Genomic DNA, 16987 nt, shown 5'->3' with positions numbered 1-16987 from the left:
TTCTTTTGCGTAGAGACTGTCCGGTTTGGCCAAAGTACATGGCAGAGGGGCTTTGCTGGCACGTGATGGCATATTGGTAGATGTGCAGGTGAATGAGCCCCTGATGGCATGGCTAATGTGATTAGGTCCTATGATGGTGTCACTTGAATAAATATGTGGACAGAGTTGGCATCGGGCTTTGTTGCAACGATAGGTTCCTGGGTTAGTGTTTTTGGTGTGTGGTTGCTGGAGAGTATTTGCTTCAGGTTCTGGGGCTGTCTGTATGCGAGGACTGGTCTGTCTCCCAAGATCTGTGAGAGTGAGGGATCATTTTTCAGGATAGGTTGTAAATCTTTGATGATGTGCTGGGGAAGTTTTAGTTGTGGGCTGAAGGTGACAGCTAGTGGCATTCTGTTATTTTCTTTGTTGGGCCTGTCCTGTAGTAGGTGACTTCTGGGTATGCTTCTGGCTCTGTCCGTCAGTTTTTTCACTTCAGCAGGTGGGTATTGTAGTTTTAAGAATGCTTGATAGAGATTTTGTAGGTGTTTGTCTCTGTCTGAAGGATTAGAGCAAATGCGGTTGTATCTTAGAGCTTGGCTATAGACGATGGATCCTGTGGTGTGTCCTAGATGGAAGCTGGAGGCATGTAGGTAAGTACAGCAGTCAGTAGGTTTTCGGTATAGGGTGGTGGTTATGTGACCATCGCTTATTAGCACAGTAGTGTCCAGGAAATGGATTGCTTGTGTGTATTGGTCTAGGCTGAGGTTGATGTTGGGATGGAAATTGTTGAAATCATGGTGGAATTCCTCAAGGGCTTCTTTTCCATGGGTCCAGACGATGAAGATGTCATCAATGTAGTGCAAGTAGAGTAGGGGCGTTAGGGGACGAGAGCTAAGGAAGCGTTGTTCTAAGTCGGCCATAAAAATGTTGGCATACTGTGAGGCCATGCGGGTACCCATAGCAGTGCCGCTGACTTGAAGGTATATATTGTCCCCAAATGTGAAATAGTTGTGGTTGAGGACAAAGTCACAAAGGTCAGCCACCAGGTTTGCCATGACATTATTGGGGATACTGTTCCTGATAGCCTGTAGTCCATCTTTGTGTGGAATGTTGGTGTAGAGGGCTTCTACATCCATAGTGGCCAGGATGGTGTTTTCTGGAAGATCACCGATGGATTGTAGTTTCCTCAGGAAGTCAGTGGTGTAGCTGGGAGTGCTGGTAGCGTAGGGCCTGAGGAGAGAGTCCACATAGCCAGATAATCCTGCTGTCAAGGTGCCAAAGCCTGAGATGGTGGGGCGTCCAGAATTTCCAGGTTTATGGATCTTGGGTAGCAAATAGAACCCTGACCAGGGGTATTCTAGGCCTGTGTCTGTAAATGAATCTGTAAACTCAGGCGTTGCACCCGATGACTGGAGAATTGCTAATATAGTTCCTGTTTTTTAAGAAATGGAAAAAACATGATCTGAGAAACTACAGGGCCTGTTAGTTTGACCTCAATTGTATGCAAGGTCTTGGAACAAATTTTGAAAGAGGAAGTAGTTAAGGACATAGAGCTTAATGGTAATTGGGGTAAAATACAACATGGTTTTGCAAAAGGTAGATTGTGCCAGACCAACTTGATCTCCTTCTTTGAGAAGATAACTGATTTTTTAGACAAAGGAAATGCAGTAGATCTAATCTACCCGGATCTCAGTAAGACATTTGATACAGTTCCACATGGGAAATTATTAGTTAAATTGGAGAAAATGGGGATTAATATGAAAATTGAAAGGTGTATAAGGAACTGCTTAAAGGAGAGACTACAAGAGGTCATACTGAAAGATGAACTGTCAGGCTGGAGGCAGGTTATTAGTGGAGTTCCTCAGGGACCGGTCTTGGGACCAATTTTATTTAACATTTTTATTACTGACCGTGGCACAAAAAGTGAATGTGCGCTAATAAAATTTGCGGATGACACAAAGTTAGGTGGTTTTGCCAATACAGAGGAAGACCAAAATATCATACAAGAAGATCTGGATGACCTTGTAAACGGGATAAAATTTAATAGTACAAAGTGAAAGGTCATGCATTTAGGGACTAACAACAAGAATTTTTGCTGTAAGCTGGGGATGTATCAATTGGAAATGACAGAGGAAGAGAAAGACTTAAGTGTATTTGTTGATCACAAGATGACTGTGACCTACCAATATGATGCGGCCATGAAAAAGGCTAATGAAGTTCTAGGATGCATCAGGCAAGGTATTTCCAGTAGAGACAGGGAAGTATTAATAGCATTACACAGGGCAGTGGTGAGAACCCATCTGGAATACTGTGTGCAGTCCTGGTCTCTCGTGTTTCAGAAAGATGAATTGAATTTGGAACAGGTACAGAGGAGGACTACTAGGATGATCTGAGGAATGGAAAACCTACCTTAGGAGAGGAGGCTCAAAGAGTGTGGCTTGGTTAGCCTAACCAAAAGAAGGCTGAGGGGAGATATGATTGCTCTTTATAAATACATCAGAGGGATAAATACCAGAGAGAAAGCAGAGTTATTAAATTAAGTGCCAATGAGGACACAAAAACAAATGGTTATAAACTGGCCATCAACAAGTTTAGGCTCGAAAGTAGGTGAAGGTTTCTAACCATCAGAGGAGTGAAGTTCTGGAACTTCAGTGGGGGCAAAAAAACCTAACTGGCTTCAAGACTGAGCTTGATAAGTTTATGGAGGGGATGGTATGATGAGACTCCTACAGTGGCATGTAGCCGATTGACTACTAACAGCAAATATATCCAATGGCCAGTGATGGGACACTAGCTGGGGAGGGCTTTGAGTTACTACAGAGAATTCTTTCCCAGGTATTTTCCTGGTGGGTCTTGCCCACATACTCGGGGTCTAACCGATCGCCATATTTGGGGTCAGAAGGAATTTTCCCATGGGTCAGATTGCCAGAGACCATGGGGGGTTTTCACCGCCTTCTGCAGCATGGAGTACAGGTCAATTGCAGGTTTAAACTAGTGTAAATGGTAGATTCTCTGTAACTTGAAATCTTTAATGATTTGAGGACTACAGTAACTCAGCCAGAGGTTAAGGGTCCATTACAGGAGTGGGTGGATGCGGTTCTATGGCCTCTAAAAGGACCTGATTTTCAGAGAACCTTTTGAAAATCAGGCTACTTCAAAGTGTCTAAAATTGGGTACCCAAAATCACTAGTCATTTTTGAAGTGTAGGCCATAGACTATATATTGAGCTATCAGTATTCTAATTATCAAAGGGGAGCTGTGTTAGTCTGTATCCACAAAAACAACAAGGAGTCCGGTGGCACTAACAGATTTAGAGACTTAAAGACTAACAGATTTATTTGGGCATAAGCTTTTTTGTTTTGTTGTTGAAGGATGGCTACTTTTAAATCTGTTGTTGAATGTCCAGAGTGATTGAAGTGTTCTCCTACTGGTTTTTGTATGTTACCATTCCTGATGTCTGATTTGTGTCCATTTATTTTTTTATGTAGAGACTGTCCGGTTTAGCCAATGTGCATGGCAGAGGGGCATGGCTGGCACATGATGGCATATTGATAGATATGCAGGTGAATGAGCTCCTGATGGTGTGGCTGTTGTGGTTGGGTCCTCTGATGGTGTTGCTAGAGTAAATCTGGGGACAGAGTAGGCAACGGGGTTTGTTACAGGGATTGGTTCCTGGGTTAGTGTTTCTGTGGTGTGATGTGTAGTGAGTATTTGCTGGCGAGTATTTGCTTCAGCTTGGGGGGCTGTCTGTAAGCGAGGACTGGCCTGCCTCCCAAGGTCTCTGAGAGTGAGGGATCATTTTCCAGGATAGGTTGTAGATCATTAATGATGTGCTGGAAATGTTAAAGCTGGAGGTTGTACGTGCTGGCCAGTGGTGTGCTGTTATTTTCCTTGTTGGGCCTCTCCTGTAGTAAGTGACTTCTGGGTACCCATCTCGCTCTGTCAGTCTGTTTCCTCACTTCCCCACCGGACTCGTCAGTATTCTAATTGTTCTTTTCTGTCATGGTAGAAATCATTGAGAATCCTAGAGTTCTTTGGAGTAAATCACTTGGAAATGCAACCCATTATAAAATTTAATGTAAATCTATATTAAATAGATTAATAAAGGTGAGCTTTTCAGTCTAGTAACATGACATTATGCTGCCTCCCAAAGGATTAGCACTTTGGTCCTAAGCGGCCGAGACTGAGCGCACTGTGCAGGCAGTGGACTCGTTCTTGTGAGGAGGGAGGGAGAGAGAAGGTGCCTTGTTGTGCCTCTCTGGAGACTCCCTCTGGACTGTGCTCAGAATAGCATTGATTGATTTTTGGAGCCCTGAGATGTAACAGATATGTGAAGCATTTGAGCATGATTGTAGGGAAGTGAGAGGAAGGATCCTAAAGAATCATTCCCCTCCATGCCCTTAAAAAACAAAGTGACAGCATGAAACAGACTGAGTCTGAAAGCCATGTCACTCTACCAATTTTTTCTTTCAGACACCAGAGAAGAGAGGAAAGGAAGGAAAAACTGGGTTTGGAGGCCCAGTTGTCAGCTCGCTGTATCAGGAAGAAACCATCAGGTGACTATCTCGTCTGGTCTTTTAGCACTGATATGTTTTCAGTTTAACTTACTTTAATTTTTCTAAGAATTTTTCTTTAACATCAAACAAGTGTGGTGGCAACTCCAGCAGGATAATAAAAAACAGAAAAGAACTTTTCAGGTCCATAGTCATTAATAACTGTCTGTATTGCTCCCAGGTACTCTCAGGGAGATATAGGAAGGGGACAATGTCTTCTTTCTTGCTGTTAAACACCAATTGCCCTCTTGAATTGTGTATCAGTAGTTATCCAAAAAAGTGTTTTTTAAAATACAATTATTTCTTTGAATAATACTGAGTTTGTGTATAGCAATTAAGGTTCCATAAGCAGACACTATACAGCTTCATTGGGAAGCCCTGTCTTGTATTAAATTTAATTTTTTCCCTCTCCAGCTTGCATAGCAAAAATGCAGTCAAGCAAGAATGGTTGCTGTTTGACAACTAAGATACTTCTGAACTAAAATATAAAAGAAAATTAAATGCAAAATAGATGAGACTGAAACATTAAAATTCAGGGTAAACCAGAAAAAAGTCAGCAAATGCAAAATTAAATGTTCCTACAGTGGTGTTTGCTCTCTCATATTGCAAGCATGTGGTTATATGTGTTTTCTCTTTCTGTTTTGTTGTGCATATTCCATCATTTTGATCTCAGGAAATCAAAATATAAGTGAACTTTGACTTTCTAAAATATCCCAGACTCAGTGGGAAGTATCCTAAAGTGTTTAAGTGTAACATGGCATTTGTGTGACTTGCAATGGAAAATAAATCATAAATGGATGATTCCAAAGTGCTGTACAAGACACTGAGCTGGATATTGATAGTACTGTGTTTGAACAAGCAAACACTGGCAGTAGTTCAAACACTTCCTTGGGCATTGCATCCTATTTTACTGAGAAATGGAAAAGCTGGACTTCAGGGTTATCTCTGTATTCTTTTCAGAAAGGGCCAACAGATCTTTAACTTCCATTTGGACATTCACCAAAGATGGACAGATGTGATCTTGGTTTGCATATCATCTGAAGAATAGCACTTCTAGATGCCAGCAAACTGTCTTGTTCTGGCAACATTAGGTCTGAACCCAGGTCCTTGAACTCATGACCACCTGACCTAGAGATAAAAATGCTACTCATTGAGCCACAGTGGCACATTAGAATCTGAAACCACCTAGTCAATGCTGGGTGTTAAGCTTCAAGTAGGTTTAACTCCATAATCCTGTCAGCATAGTAGGCTGCATGGATTAGTGCTTTTCTTATTCTCCCCTCTTATTCTTGTTGTTCACCAAGTATAGTAGTATAGTGAACAAGTATAGTTCACCAAGTATAGTATAATTCTAGTTGGTTTAAGTACAGTAACTCCTCGCTTAACATTGTAGTTATGTTCCTGAAAAATGCAACTGTACGTGAAACGATGTTAAGTGAATCCAATTTCCCCATAAGAATTAATGTAGGGGCGGGGGGGAGAGTTAGGTTCCAGGGAAATTTTTTTCACCAGACAAAATACTGTATCTCACACACACACACACACACAGTATAAGTTTTAAATAAACAGTTTAATACTGTACACAGCGATGATGATTGTGAAGCTTGGTTGAGGTGGTGAAATCAGAGGGTGGAAGATGGTGGGGTATTTCCCAGGGAATGCCTTACTGCTAAATGATGAACTAGCACTTAGCTGAGCCCTCAGGGGTTAATACGTTGTTCATGTAGCCTCACACTCTACAAGGCAACATGAATGGAGGGAGGGGAGACAGCATGGCAGACAGAGAGAGACACCCTGTGTGAGAGAGAGAGATGTGCATTGCCCCTTTAAGTATCCTGACCCCACTCTATGTACACTGCCTTTTTAAGTAGATCAGAAAGTTGAGAGAGCAGCTGTTGCCAGCAAGCTCCCTCCGTCCTGAGTCCTGTTGTCTTCCCCCCCAACACACACTCTATGGAGATGGGGTAAGGGGGATGCCCTGAGGGGGGGGGCACCCTGACATTAATCCCCCTCTTCCCCGCCCCTGCACAGCAAGCAGCAGGCTCCTGGGAGCAGCTCTAAGGCAGAGGGCAGGAGCAGCACATGGCAGTGGGGGGAGGGACAGCTGAACTGCCTGGCAATTGATAGTCTCCTGGGCGGCTGCCACACAGGGAACTTAGGGCAGCGGAGAGCTGACAGGGGGGCTGCGGGTCCACCCTGGTTCCAAGCCCCCACCAGCTAGCTCCAACGGGCTGCTCTTCCTGCAAGCAGTGGACAAAGCAAGCGGCTGCCAAATGACGACGTTATAAGGGAGCATTGCGCAACTATAAATGAGCATGTTCCCTAATTGATCAGCAACGAAACGTTTCCCAGGACGACTTTAAGTGAGGAGTTACTGTAGTCTAAGTCTCTTTTTGGTACACATGGAGCAGTGGGTTTTTTGTGTCATCCCCCCCCCCCCCCCCAGAGTACGTCATTCACATAGAATTTACAAATAAATGCAACAATAAATATTTTTCAAATATAAAATTTACCCTGCAAACATTTTCTGCAGTACATCTAATAATACTAAGCAGTGTGCTAATGATTGTGCTTTCTGAGTGTTCTTGCTGACCTTCTACAGAATATTTTTATTTCTTGCACACACAAGTTGTACCATTTTAATTATACTGGTATAAAGTGGTACAGCTCCAAGTGTGGACATAGTTATACTGGTACATGTGTGCTCCTACCTATGCATCTTATTTCCCTTTGCATATGGGCATAAATTATCTTGGTACAACCACATGCATACCAGTTTAGCAACATCACACTAGGGATTGTACCTAGTGCAATTATAGGATTGCAATAATGCAATTATATTGCATTCTCCTAAGTGACATAGTTATACTGATACAAAAACTCTGCATAGACCAGGCCTAAGAAAGATGGCAGTGGCATACTAGGCAAGTGAAGACATGGAAGCTTGACCACTGATTTGTATCAAGGTGACACAGTAAAGTGGGGTTGATGCTGGATACTGGGTAGAATTACCTTGCCCGAGAAGTTGAGTGGTTGGGGGTTTGGGGGTTGTTGTTTTTTTTAGGACACCTTGTATGGGAAGGGGAAGAATCAAAATACATTCTGTTAATTTTCTAGATTCTGTTCCATGAATGCTCCTAGATATAGATTCTGATGTCTTGCCATAGAGTCAAATGTTCAGTCACCAGCCCTGTTTTTAAAATGTGAATGCCATTATACAGTATGGTGAAACTTGTATTTTCCTATTGCACACCAAAGACAGTAATTTCTTTGCAGTGTTCAGTTGCATAGGCAACTATGTGCAGATAATGTGGTGGTTCTCAGTGCAAGACACACAAACCTATTGTGGAAGAGCTGTAACTGGTTGTGGAGTTGTATGGGGGAAAAGAACAATTTAATGCCCTGATCTAGCAAATACTTAAGCACAAATTTAATTTAAGCACATAAATTAGTCCCATTAACTTTGGTAGGGCTAGTCAGATGCTCAAAGATAAGCACATATGTAAGTATTTGCAGAGTCCTAACATATGAAAAAAATCACCTCATGTAGAATATGCTTTTTTTGAATCCATCATCATCACCACAATATAACTCTCACCAAACTTAGTTTCTGGCTAGCCACAAAAAGCAAAAAATTTCAGAATGTCCTACCATTTGCTCCCTAGAATTCAACTGCTGCAAAAGATATAGGGGAAAGGCAAGCTCTGAGCTAGCCAAATACCAAAGTCAGTGCTTCTTACATAACCAGTATCTAGACTTGTACCTGGAAACAGACTGGGTACCAGTGGAGAATGCAGTTGTTTACTTAAGAGGCAGGTACTGCATTCTGCCCTTTGAGAAGCTTTTGAATGGTGCCAGGAAACCAGAATAGAGATGAAAAGTTGCAGTCTCCAGGGTCAAATGCAGATGGTACAAGACTGGTTCAGGCTATCAAAAACATGTTTTAATGGTTACCAAAGGTAATGAGAATCAACTTTTCTTTAGGAAAATAGCTAAAAAGTATAAATGCAAAACAAGATTTTAATTGGTTATTTTAAATCAAGGTATCCTGCTTGCTGATTTAAATCATGATTAAAATTTGGGATTTAAAGTGATTTAAATCAACCTACTCTGCCACCAGTATCCCCTCTATCTTCAGATCTATCCAGACAAGCCATCTAGCCTTCATCCAGGACCCTAACTTCACTAGCATGCTTGGAAAAGAAAGGAATCCAGATTTAATGAGAAGACAGACGTGGAGCTGAATATAATAAGCAAATGGCTCTGAAGCCCCAAACCTCACCATCTTGCCAAGCAGCATCCATATACTCATTGACCAGAAACTGAGTAATAAATGGAACCTTTCAGGAGTGCTGGAACAGTTTTTATAGTTGCAGCACTGAAAGCGGAAACCATGTATTGGATGGTTATTCCTGCTTCAAGCCAGTACCCCTGAAACCTATAGACGCCTGCATGCGATAGCCATACGGGAAAACGAGCAGTTGCCTGTCACAACCATTTGGGTCTTCTCATGAAGAAATGAATGGAGCAACAATAAATCAATCCCATTGTGACATTGCACTCCATGTGATTTTATGAAAATATGCTAATGAGTGTGAATATAATGTAACTGGAATATGCTTCATGAAGAAGATGTCTTGTAAGGTATCATTACAAAACTTATAATCTACTGAGTGTGGTCATCCTATTTGTATAAATGTATCATTCTTGTATCTGAAACTAGAAATATAAAATATAACTCTGAGGTCCTATTGTAATTATGCAAGGTGTGGGCCATTAATGGTGGTTTGGAATCTTGATGGCTCCCATCAACTACGACAACTGGTTGTAAATGGCTCTGCTTACTTGCAAGCCTTCTTGTGAGTCAGGCCCGGAAGAATGAAGGCTTGGCGGGGTCTCACAGGATGTGTGACTATGTCATCTGGTACTGGAATCCATCATAAACCTGGTGCTTTTCCATTTAGAAGGAGGGATGTGGATCCAGAGAGACAAAAGATTCCTGCCTTGTGCCAAAGCTATATAAGGGGGTGGAACAGAACAAAGGAGGTTCCAGTCATGAGAAATCCCCTAGTTACCATCTGAGCTGGAGCTAACAAGAAATGTACCAGGGAAAAGGATAGGGCCCAGACTAGGAAGGAGTCCAGTCTGTGAAATAAGCTTATTGGAACATCTCTCAGGGTGAGATTTTATCTTTCCACAGTATGCATCCAACGAAGTGAGCTGTAGCTCACGAAAGCTTATGCTCAAATAAATTGGTTAGTCTCTAAGGTGCCACAAGTACTCCTTTTCTTTTTGTGAATACAGACTAACACGGCTGTTACTCTGAAACCTATCTGTAATCAGTTTCTTAATGTATTAGGCTTAGACTTGTGTGTTTTGTTTTATTTTGCTTGGTAATTTACTTTGTTCTGTCTGTTATTACTTGGAACCACTTAAATCCTACTTTTTATACTTAATAAAATCACTTTTGCTTATTAATTAACCCAGAGTAAGTAAGTAATACCTGGGGGAGCAAACAGCTGTGCATATCTCTCTGTCAGTGTTATAGAGGGTGGACAATTTGAGTTTACCCTTTATAACCTTTATACAGAGTAAAATGGATTAATTTGAGGTTTGGATCCCATTGGGAGCTGAGTGTCTGGTGCTGGAGACAGGAGCACTTCTTAAGTTGTTTTCAGTTAAGTCTGCAGCTTTGGGGCGCGTGGTTCAGACCCTGGGTCTGTGTTGGAGCAAACTGGCATGCCTGGCTCAACAAGGCAGGGTTCTGGAGGCCCAAACTGGCAGAGAACATGGGCTCGGAGGTAGTCTCAACACATCAGGTGACAGTCCCAAGGAGGTCTCTGTGACCGAACCTGTCACACCCATCTGCTGCTAAAAGGAGTTGAAGACAAATCAACAGCACTTTGTGATCAGCTGTGTAAGAAGCTGTTGAAAGATCTAACAGAATCATCATGGACTATTGTACATCAACAGAAGGTCATCAGCAAAAGAAATAAAGCCAGTGTTTTCAAAATTGAGTATTTAAAGGAGTGCATCTAAATCCACATTTAAGTGCCTAGTGTGGAATCAGGTGTCTAGTTTTAGGCACTCAAGTTTGAAAATGTTGGCCAATATGCAATTGCCTTGTCCTGTCCAGGACTAAAGTCAGACAGGGATGTAGGAAGCTAGAAGAGTTGAGGTGTTGGTTTCTTACAGCTTTCTCAGTGATTTTCCTCAACGGGAGGATTTGAGGCAGAATGGAAAAACAGAAAAATATTAGGCCAAGACTACATATACAAATATCAACTGATTTAACTCATCCAGTTTCTAAACCGATTTAAGAATGTCCACACAAGGAAATTGCATTCGTTTATTTAGATCAGTTTAGAAACTGATTCAATTAAATAATGTATTTATATGTATGTGAATCAGCACTTAATAACAAAAGTAGGTTTCTTGCACTAAGGCTTAGCTTTTATCTTTTTGGGGGTGATATTGTCCTCCTGGAGGGGGCATTAATAATCACGTCAATAATGAGCAGGAGTGCCCCCTCCTCCCCCGGTGTAGAACAGTTGCTGCCACACTACATTGTTGAGATCACAAACCCCCGGGGTAGGAACTGTGTCTCCTTTTCTTTGTTTGTAAATTGCCCAGCACACTTTGGGCATTATAGAAAAATAACATCCATTGTTGAATCGTGGTAGAACTTGAAGTTTCCTCTTGAATGAGGGATTTTAAATTTTCTGAGATTCCAAATCCTGTGAAATAATATCGTGATTGTGATGTTTTCTGTTTCATATAACACAAGCATTATTCCCATCTTCTGTTTTCTAAACTCTCATTACTAGTACAAAATTGAACTCATTTGTCCACAAACAGTTGCAATTGAAGCTTCAGAAGCTTGGTTAATAAACACTGAGGTAAGTTTACCTGTCACCAGCAAAAAATCTTTTATGTAAGATACAAAATGAGGGACCACATCAAAAATACTGTAGAACTGCAAATAATCACTATAAATTTTTGCTGTGTTTGATATTATTCTATATCATCAAAAAAAATTTACATCTTATATTCCCAGCATCAGGTAAGTGGAAGCGTTTTCATTGCAGAGACTGGCCAGGAATCTGAAAATAATTTAATGCTGTTGTGTGGCTACTTTTTTTCATTTAAAATAAATAGTTCCTCATAGTTGTGCAGGCAGGCAACTTAACTTTGTCTCAGATGTGTTTCTTGAGCATTGGTTTTCTCAGGTTTCAGTTTCCTGATTAATCATTTCTGAATAAATTAAATTAGAAATACAAGTTGGATAACACTAAATAATTTGTGAACCAAGTAAAATTTGGATTATAGCGAGGGATATTTAAGAAGGACGCCCTTTTCTAACAAAAATCCCCACCTGGCATGTTCTGAGGGAAAGGGGACTTCTGAGCTCTATGTACTTCCTAGGAGGCCCTGATTTAATGGTGTAAGGTATAAGGTTAGGAACTGGACATAGAGCAAGAACTAAGATGTCAGCAAATGATGGGCTACACTTTCTTATCCCTGCCTTCTCCTGTGCAAAGATTTGATAGTCCCCATCATGCTTCGTAGTCCATCTGATGCCACATAAACCATCAAAATTTTATTAATCCCCCAAAGAGAGGCAGCCATCTGGCCCCCACAGAGCTAGACCACACTAGGGCAAAACTGGAATGATTGATGGGCTCTGGAATTGATTAGTTGTTCTGAGAGACAAATGAACTGTTTTGGCAGAAAATACCAGAGGTCACTGCATGTGGTCAGACACAAAGGCCTGCAGAATTTTAAAGAGTTGCTTCCACTATAGACTTGTAAAGTTGCTATTTATTCACAATAATGGATTTTGAAAACATCCCAGTGATTTAAGAGTGTGTGTTTTCTTCTTTGGGAATGCGTTCATCTTAACTGATCATAAAACTGTAGAAATAAGGATCACAATTAGACTGTTCTTGGTTCGCTGGGAATTAAGGGCTCTTACTGGTATGATGTGTGCGCATGCAGAATGGATGCAGCTCAGTCGTCTGTCACTCACACAAATGTTGGGCTATAAATTTCCTCTGAAAGAACTCCTCTGATTGGAGAAAACCAAGCAAGCTGCAGCATGCACAGCCCTATTGCAAATAAGAGCCAGAAACAAAACACCCACAAATTTAGGCAGGCTTTGGGGTTTTTTTTAAACTTAGTGTTGTTTTAGATACAGCCCTTTTCATATGACAAATGTTACTTGTAATGAGATTATGGTTTTAAGGCTATTGAACTGACATTTTTGTTGGTTTGCTCTAGGTTTTACTGCACCCACTTGTGGCCTCAACCCCCCCCGCCCCCCCGGCTTGAGTTGATTTTCAAATACTAAGCTAGCAAAGGATGGTCCCCTGTCACAGAGAGAAATGATAGTGTTAAATGGCAGCCACTGTTTGGGTTTTAAACTGCTGCTCCTCATCCTACAATGCTGCTAATCTACAAAATTGCACGTGCATTTTTGTGAGGGGTGGGGGAATTGGATGACACATGTCTTATTACATCCGGAATGCTCTCTGAGGACAGCACACTAGTGTGCGGGCAAGTGGGCAACACCTCCCCAGAGAAAACCTGACTCTTCAGAATAAACTTCAGTTACGGATTTATTCAGACTGTAAAACCTCAGCTGGCATAAATAATTGAGAAAGCAAAGGTTTGTCTGTGGTGCATACCTCAGGGACACATGCCTACCTCCCTTCCTCCCACCACCTTTTCTTATGAAAATGATCCCAGTTGCACTGATAGATAATAACAACACCAAGCAATTAAAAGCTATGGGTGGCTGGAGAGAGGAGAAAAGGTTCAGTTAATGAGCTTTTCCTCTTCCTGTGCCCAGGAGAGCCTCCAAAGTGATGAGGCGATTAAAGCGAAGAGATAATTATAGATTACGTGAAAATGGGTCCCTTGGGGCAAGAGGGCCTTGACTTAAACAGTAACTGTTGCAAGTGTCTCCTGGCTCCGATGGTTGCCTGCCTCTGTGCTTCATTGAGCTTCAGTATGCTCAGCGGCACTGTGCCAAGCAGACGGGCAAAGCCACCTGTTTGCAGCACACAGGCTCTTCCTGGGCAAGGTGGTGTGCTTCCACCAAATCTTTCTGCACAAAGCCATTTTTGATCAATTCACAGAAAGGGGGAAGGAGACTGATAGTGATGGAGCATGGGTATCTGTTTGCTGCTTTGTTTTAAAGATGGCCTGCAAAGGCGGTGTACTGGGTGTTGCTCTTTCTGATGTAGAAAGGTCTGAAAGCCCTGGAAGAAGAGACATTCCATACACTCTTTTTTTTTTTTTAAACATAAGAAATTTAAGTATTTTTTTTTCTGGAAGTCTCTATGGATGACTAGAGAGCCAGTATGAGGAAGTAAAGCATGGTTAATTGACAGCAAATTATTTATATTCAAACTCTGACAAAAATCTTTGGTTTAACAGCTGTTTAACTCAAATATCTTGTAAAGAGTTGGAAGAAAAGATCTGTTTAAGGGTATGTCTTCACTAGCAACATTAAAGTGCTGTGTAGTCACGGCACCAGCACTGGGAGAGAGTTCTAAAATAAAATAAAAATAAAAAAAAACCACCCTCACAAGGGGAGTAGCTCCCAGTGCTGGGAGTGTGGCTCCCAGCGCTGGTGCACTGTCTACGCTGTCACTTTACAGCGCTGAAACTTGCAGCACTCGAGGGTGTTTTTTCACACCCCTGAGTGAGAAAGTTGCAGCACTGTAAAGTGACAGTGTAGACAAGGCCTAAGATTCAGTTGACCTGCCACATCTTTTCTTTTAAGGTTGAGAAAGTTCCCACTCCACATCTACTGCCTCCAATGAAGATTAGACTTGACATTCCTGGTACTTCTAAGGTGGGTGGTAGTATGGGTGGAGTGCGGAAAAACACCTTTTTTTCTTTTTTTGATAGTGTGGGGGGAGGAAGGAGAGGGGAGAAATTTTTGGAGCTTCCTTTGTCCATCATAAGGAAACAAAAAAGGGCACAACTTTGCAGTCAACTTTAAACAAACACTGGTTCCAGCTGACCTTTATTGGATCAGTAATATTAGAAGGTGACTCTAACATTATAGAAATAATCTACAGAGGGAGGCAAAACTACAGCTCCCATTACGCAGCTTTCCTATCTCCTCTGCACCTTTTCAGTAATAAGCCATGCGCATTTCTATGAACTTGAGTATTGTGATCTTTACTGTTTGTAGGTATCTTAAGGTTATCTGTCGCTTTTGTAACTTAATGTGGGTGAAAGGTGTCAGATGGACAGACGTAGTATTTTAAATCTTCCATTTATCCTCATTACCACTCAGGCAGCAACAGTGCAATGTTTTCCACCTTACTCTGTTCATATGCTTTGCTTCTCAACTGACCTATAAGCTCCATGCCTACTCTGTTCTTGGCCTATCTGCTGAATCTGCCACCAAGGGTGTCAGTGTCATTTGTGGACTGTACAGATATCGACATGGGATTGGACTGAACATAGCTACTCATTTCATATATTCTCTCAAACACTACTATTTTTCAGTAAAAATAAATAATCAGGAAAAAGCCAAACCCTCACCATTCCAAGTCTCCCCACCTGGAGCTCCCATTGTGTATCCTTATCTGTGTCTTCTACAACCTTGAGCACCATTTCAGCATGTAACAAATTAATAATACCAGTCCTCATTTGTATTTGGTTCAAGCCATAAAGGTGAGAGACTCTGAATCTCATTATTGATCCTTCAGCAACCCAATTTCTCTAAACCCAAAACCTCCTTTGGGTTCTCTCCTTTTTCTCATTTGGTGGCTTCCTATATATGTGAAAACGTATAAGCACATGAGGGATTAGATCTACTTTTCTCATGTCTGAGATGCATAGGAAACAAAATAATTACATAAAGACTTAGGATGTCTTCATTGGGACTAATACACACCTTCTTTCCATCCATCTATTTGAATCTGGGGCTTTTAGCAATTTTGAGCATTCATTTGTAGAATATTTTTGGGTGGGTGGAGAGCTCAAATTATTTTTGGCAAATTCAAGTGGAAATGCTAAATTTCCCAAGGGCATGACTACATGGGAAATTGACTAGCATAGTTATTCCAGAATAACTATTTCGCTATAGCAATTCCAGAATAATTCCCCAATGTGGACACACTTCCAAAATAAGTGACTTTATTTTGGAATAAGTGTCATCCACACAGGGGAGTTATTCTGGAATAGCTAAATCATATGGGACTAACTATCATGGAATAGTTATTCTGGAATAGCTATGCCAGTCAGTTGCCCCTGTGTAGGTAGACCAGGCCCAGGCATCCTTGGGAGAGAATTGTCGATCTTACTGGGAAGTTGCTCTGGGCTGGTCTGCGCTAGAAAGCTTTGCCAGTTTATACTGGTGTTGTTAAACAGACAGAGGCCTGGTCTACAGTACGCGATTATATCGAATTTAGCCGCGTTATATCGAATTAAAACTAAATCCGTCCACACAACCAACCCAGTTTTGTCGACTTTAAGGTCTCTTAAAACCAGTTTCTTTACTCCACCTGGGCAAGGGGAGTAGCGCTAAAATTGACATCGCTGTTCTGGATTTGAGGTACTGTGGATGCAATTCGATGGTATTGGCCTCCGGGAGCTATCCCAGAATTCTCCACTGTGACCTCTCTGCACAACGCTTTCAACTCAGATGCACTAGCCAGGTAGTCAGGAAAAGCCCTGGGAACTTTTGAATTTCATTTCCTGTTTGGTCAGTGTGGCGACCTGATTAGCAGAGGAGACCATGCAGAGTCCACCAGCACAGGAGACCATGCAGTCCCAAATGCCAAACGAGCTCCAGCATGGACCGAGCAGGAGGTACTGGATCTCATCGCTGTTTGGGGAGAAGAATCTGTTCAGTCAGAACTCCGTTTCAAAAAAAGGAACCCAAATATATATGCGAAAATCTCCCCGGGCATGACGGACAGAGGCTACTCCAGGGGGACACAGCAATGCCGTGTGAAAATCAAGGAGCTCAGGTAAGCCTACCAAAAGACTAGAGAGGCAAACGGGCGCTCCGGGTCACAGCCCCATACATGCCGCTTCTACGATTAGCTGCATGCAATTCTGGAAGGGGGACGCAACCACTACCCCACCACTGTCTGTGGCACCTGCAAGGGGGGACTCTCGCAGAGCGGGGAGGATGATTTTTTGGAGGAGAAAGAGGAGGAGGAGGAGGACAGTGCACAGGCAGCAAGCGGTGAATCCGTTCTCCCCGGAAGCCAGGAACTGTTCATCACCCTGGAGCCAATACCCTCTGAGACCATGACGCCGGAGAAGGCACTTCTGGTGAGTGTACCTTTTGTAAATATGATGCAGGGGTTAAAAGAAAGTGTGTTTACTGATTCGTTTGCCCTGAAGACTTGGGATGCATTTGCGTCCAGTATAACTACAGGAAAAATCTGTTCACGTTTGGCTTAAAGGGTCAGAGCCCGTGG

At 42.0% G+C, this 16987-nt stretch overlaps 1 protein-coding gene across 5 annotated transcripts in view; it reads left to right on the top strand.

The window, feature by feature from the left end:
• Positions 1-16987, top strand: part of ACBD6 (acyl-CoA binding domain containing 6) — a 149436-nt gene that overhangs the window by 47049 nt on the left and 85400 nt on the right. For all 5 annotated transcript variants that reach the window (XM_073356570.2, XM_073356573.1, XM_073356575.1 and 2 more), the window contains one exon: positions 4453-4535. In XM_073356570.2, coding sequence (XP_073212671.1) covers positions 4453-4535 — 83 coding nt within the window. The remainder of the gene's footprint in view (positions 1-4452; positions 4536-16987) is intronic.

Source organism: Lepidochelys kempii, chromosome 8 (assembly GCF_965140285.1).
Source record: "Lepidochelys kempii isolate rLepKem1 chromosome 8, rLepKem1.hap1, whole genome shotgun sequence".
Classification (NCBI taxonomy): domain Eukaryota; kingdom Metazoa; phylum Chordata; order Testudines; family Cheloniidae; genus Lepidochelys; species Lepidochelys kempii.
The sequence above is the reverse complement of the archived record's forward strand: the minus strand, read 5'-3'. Positions and strand labels throughout refer to the sequence as shown.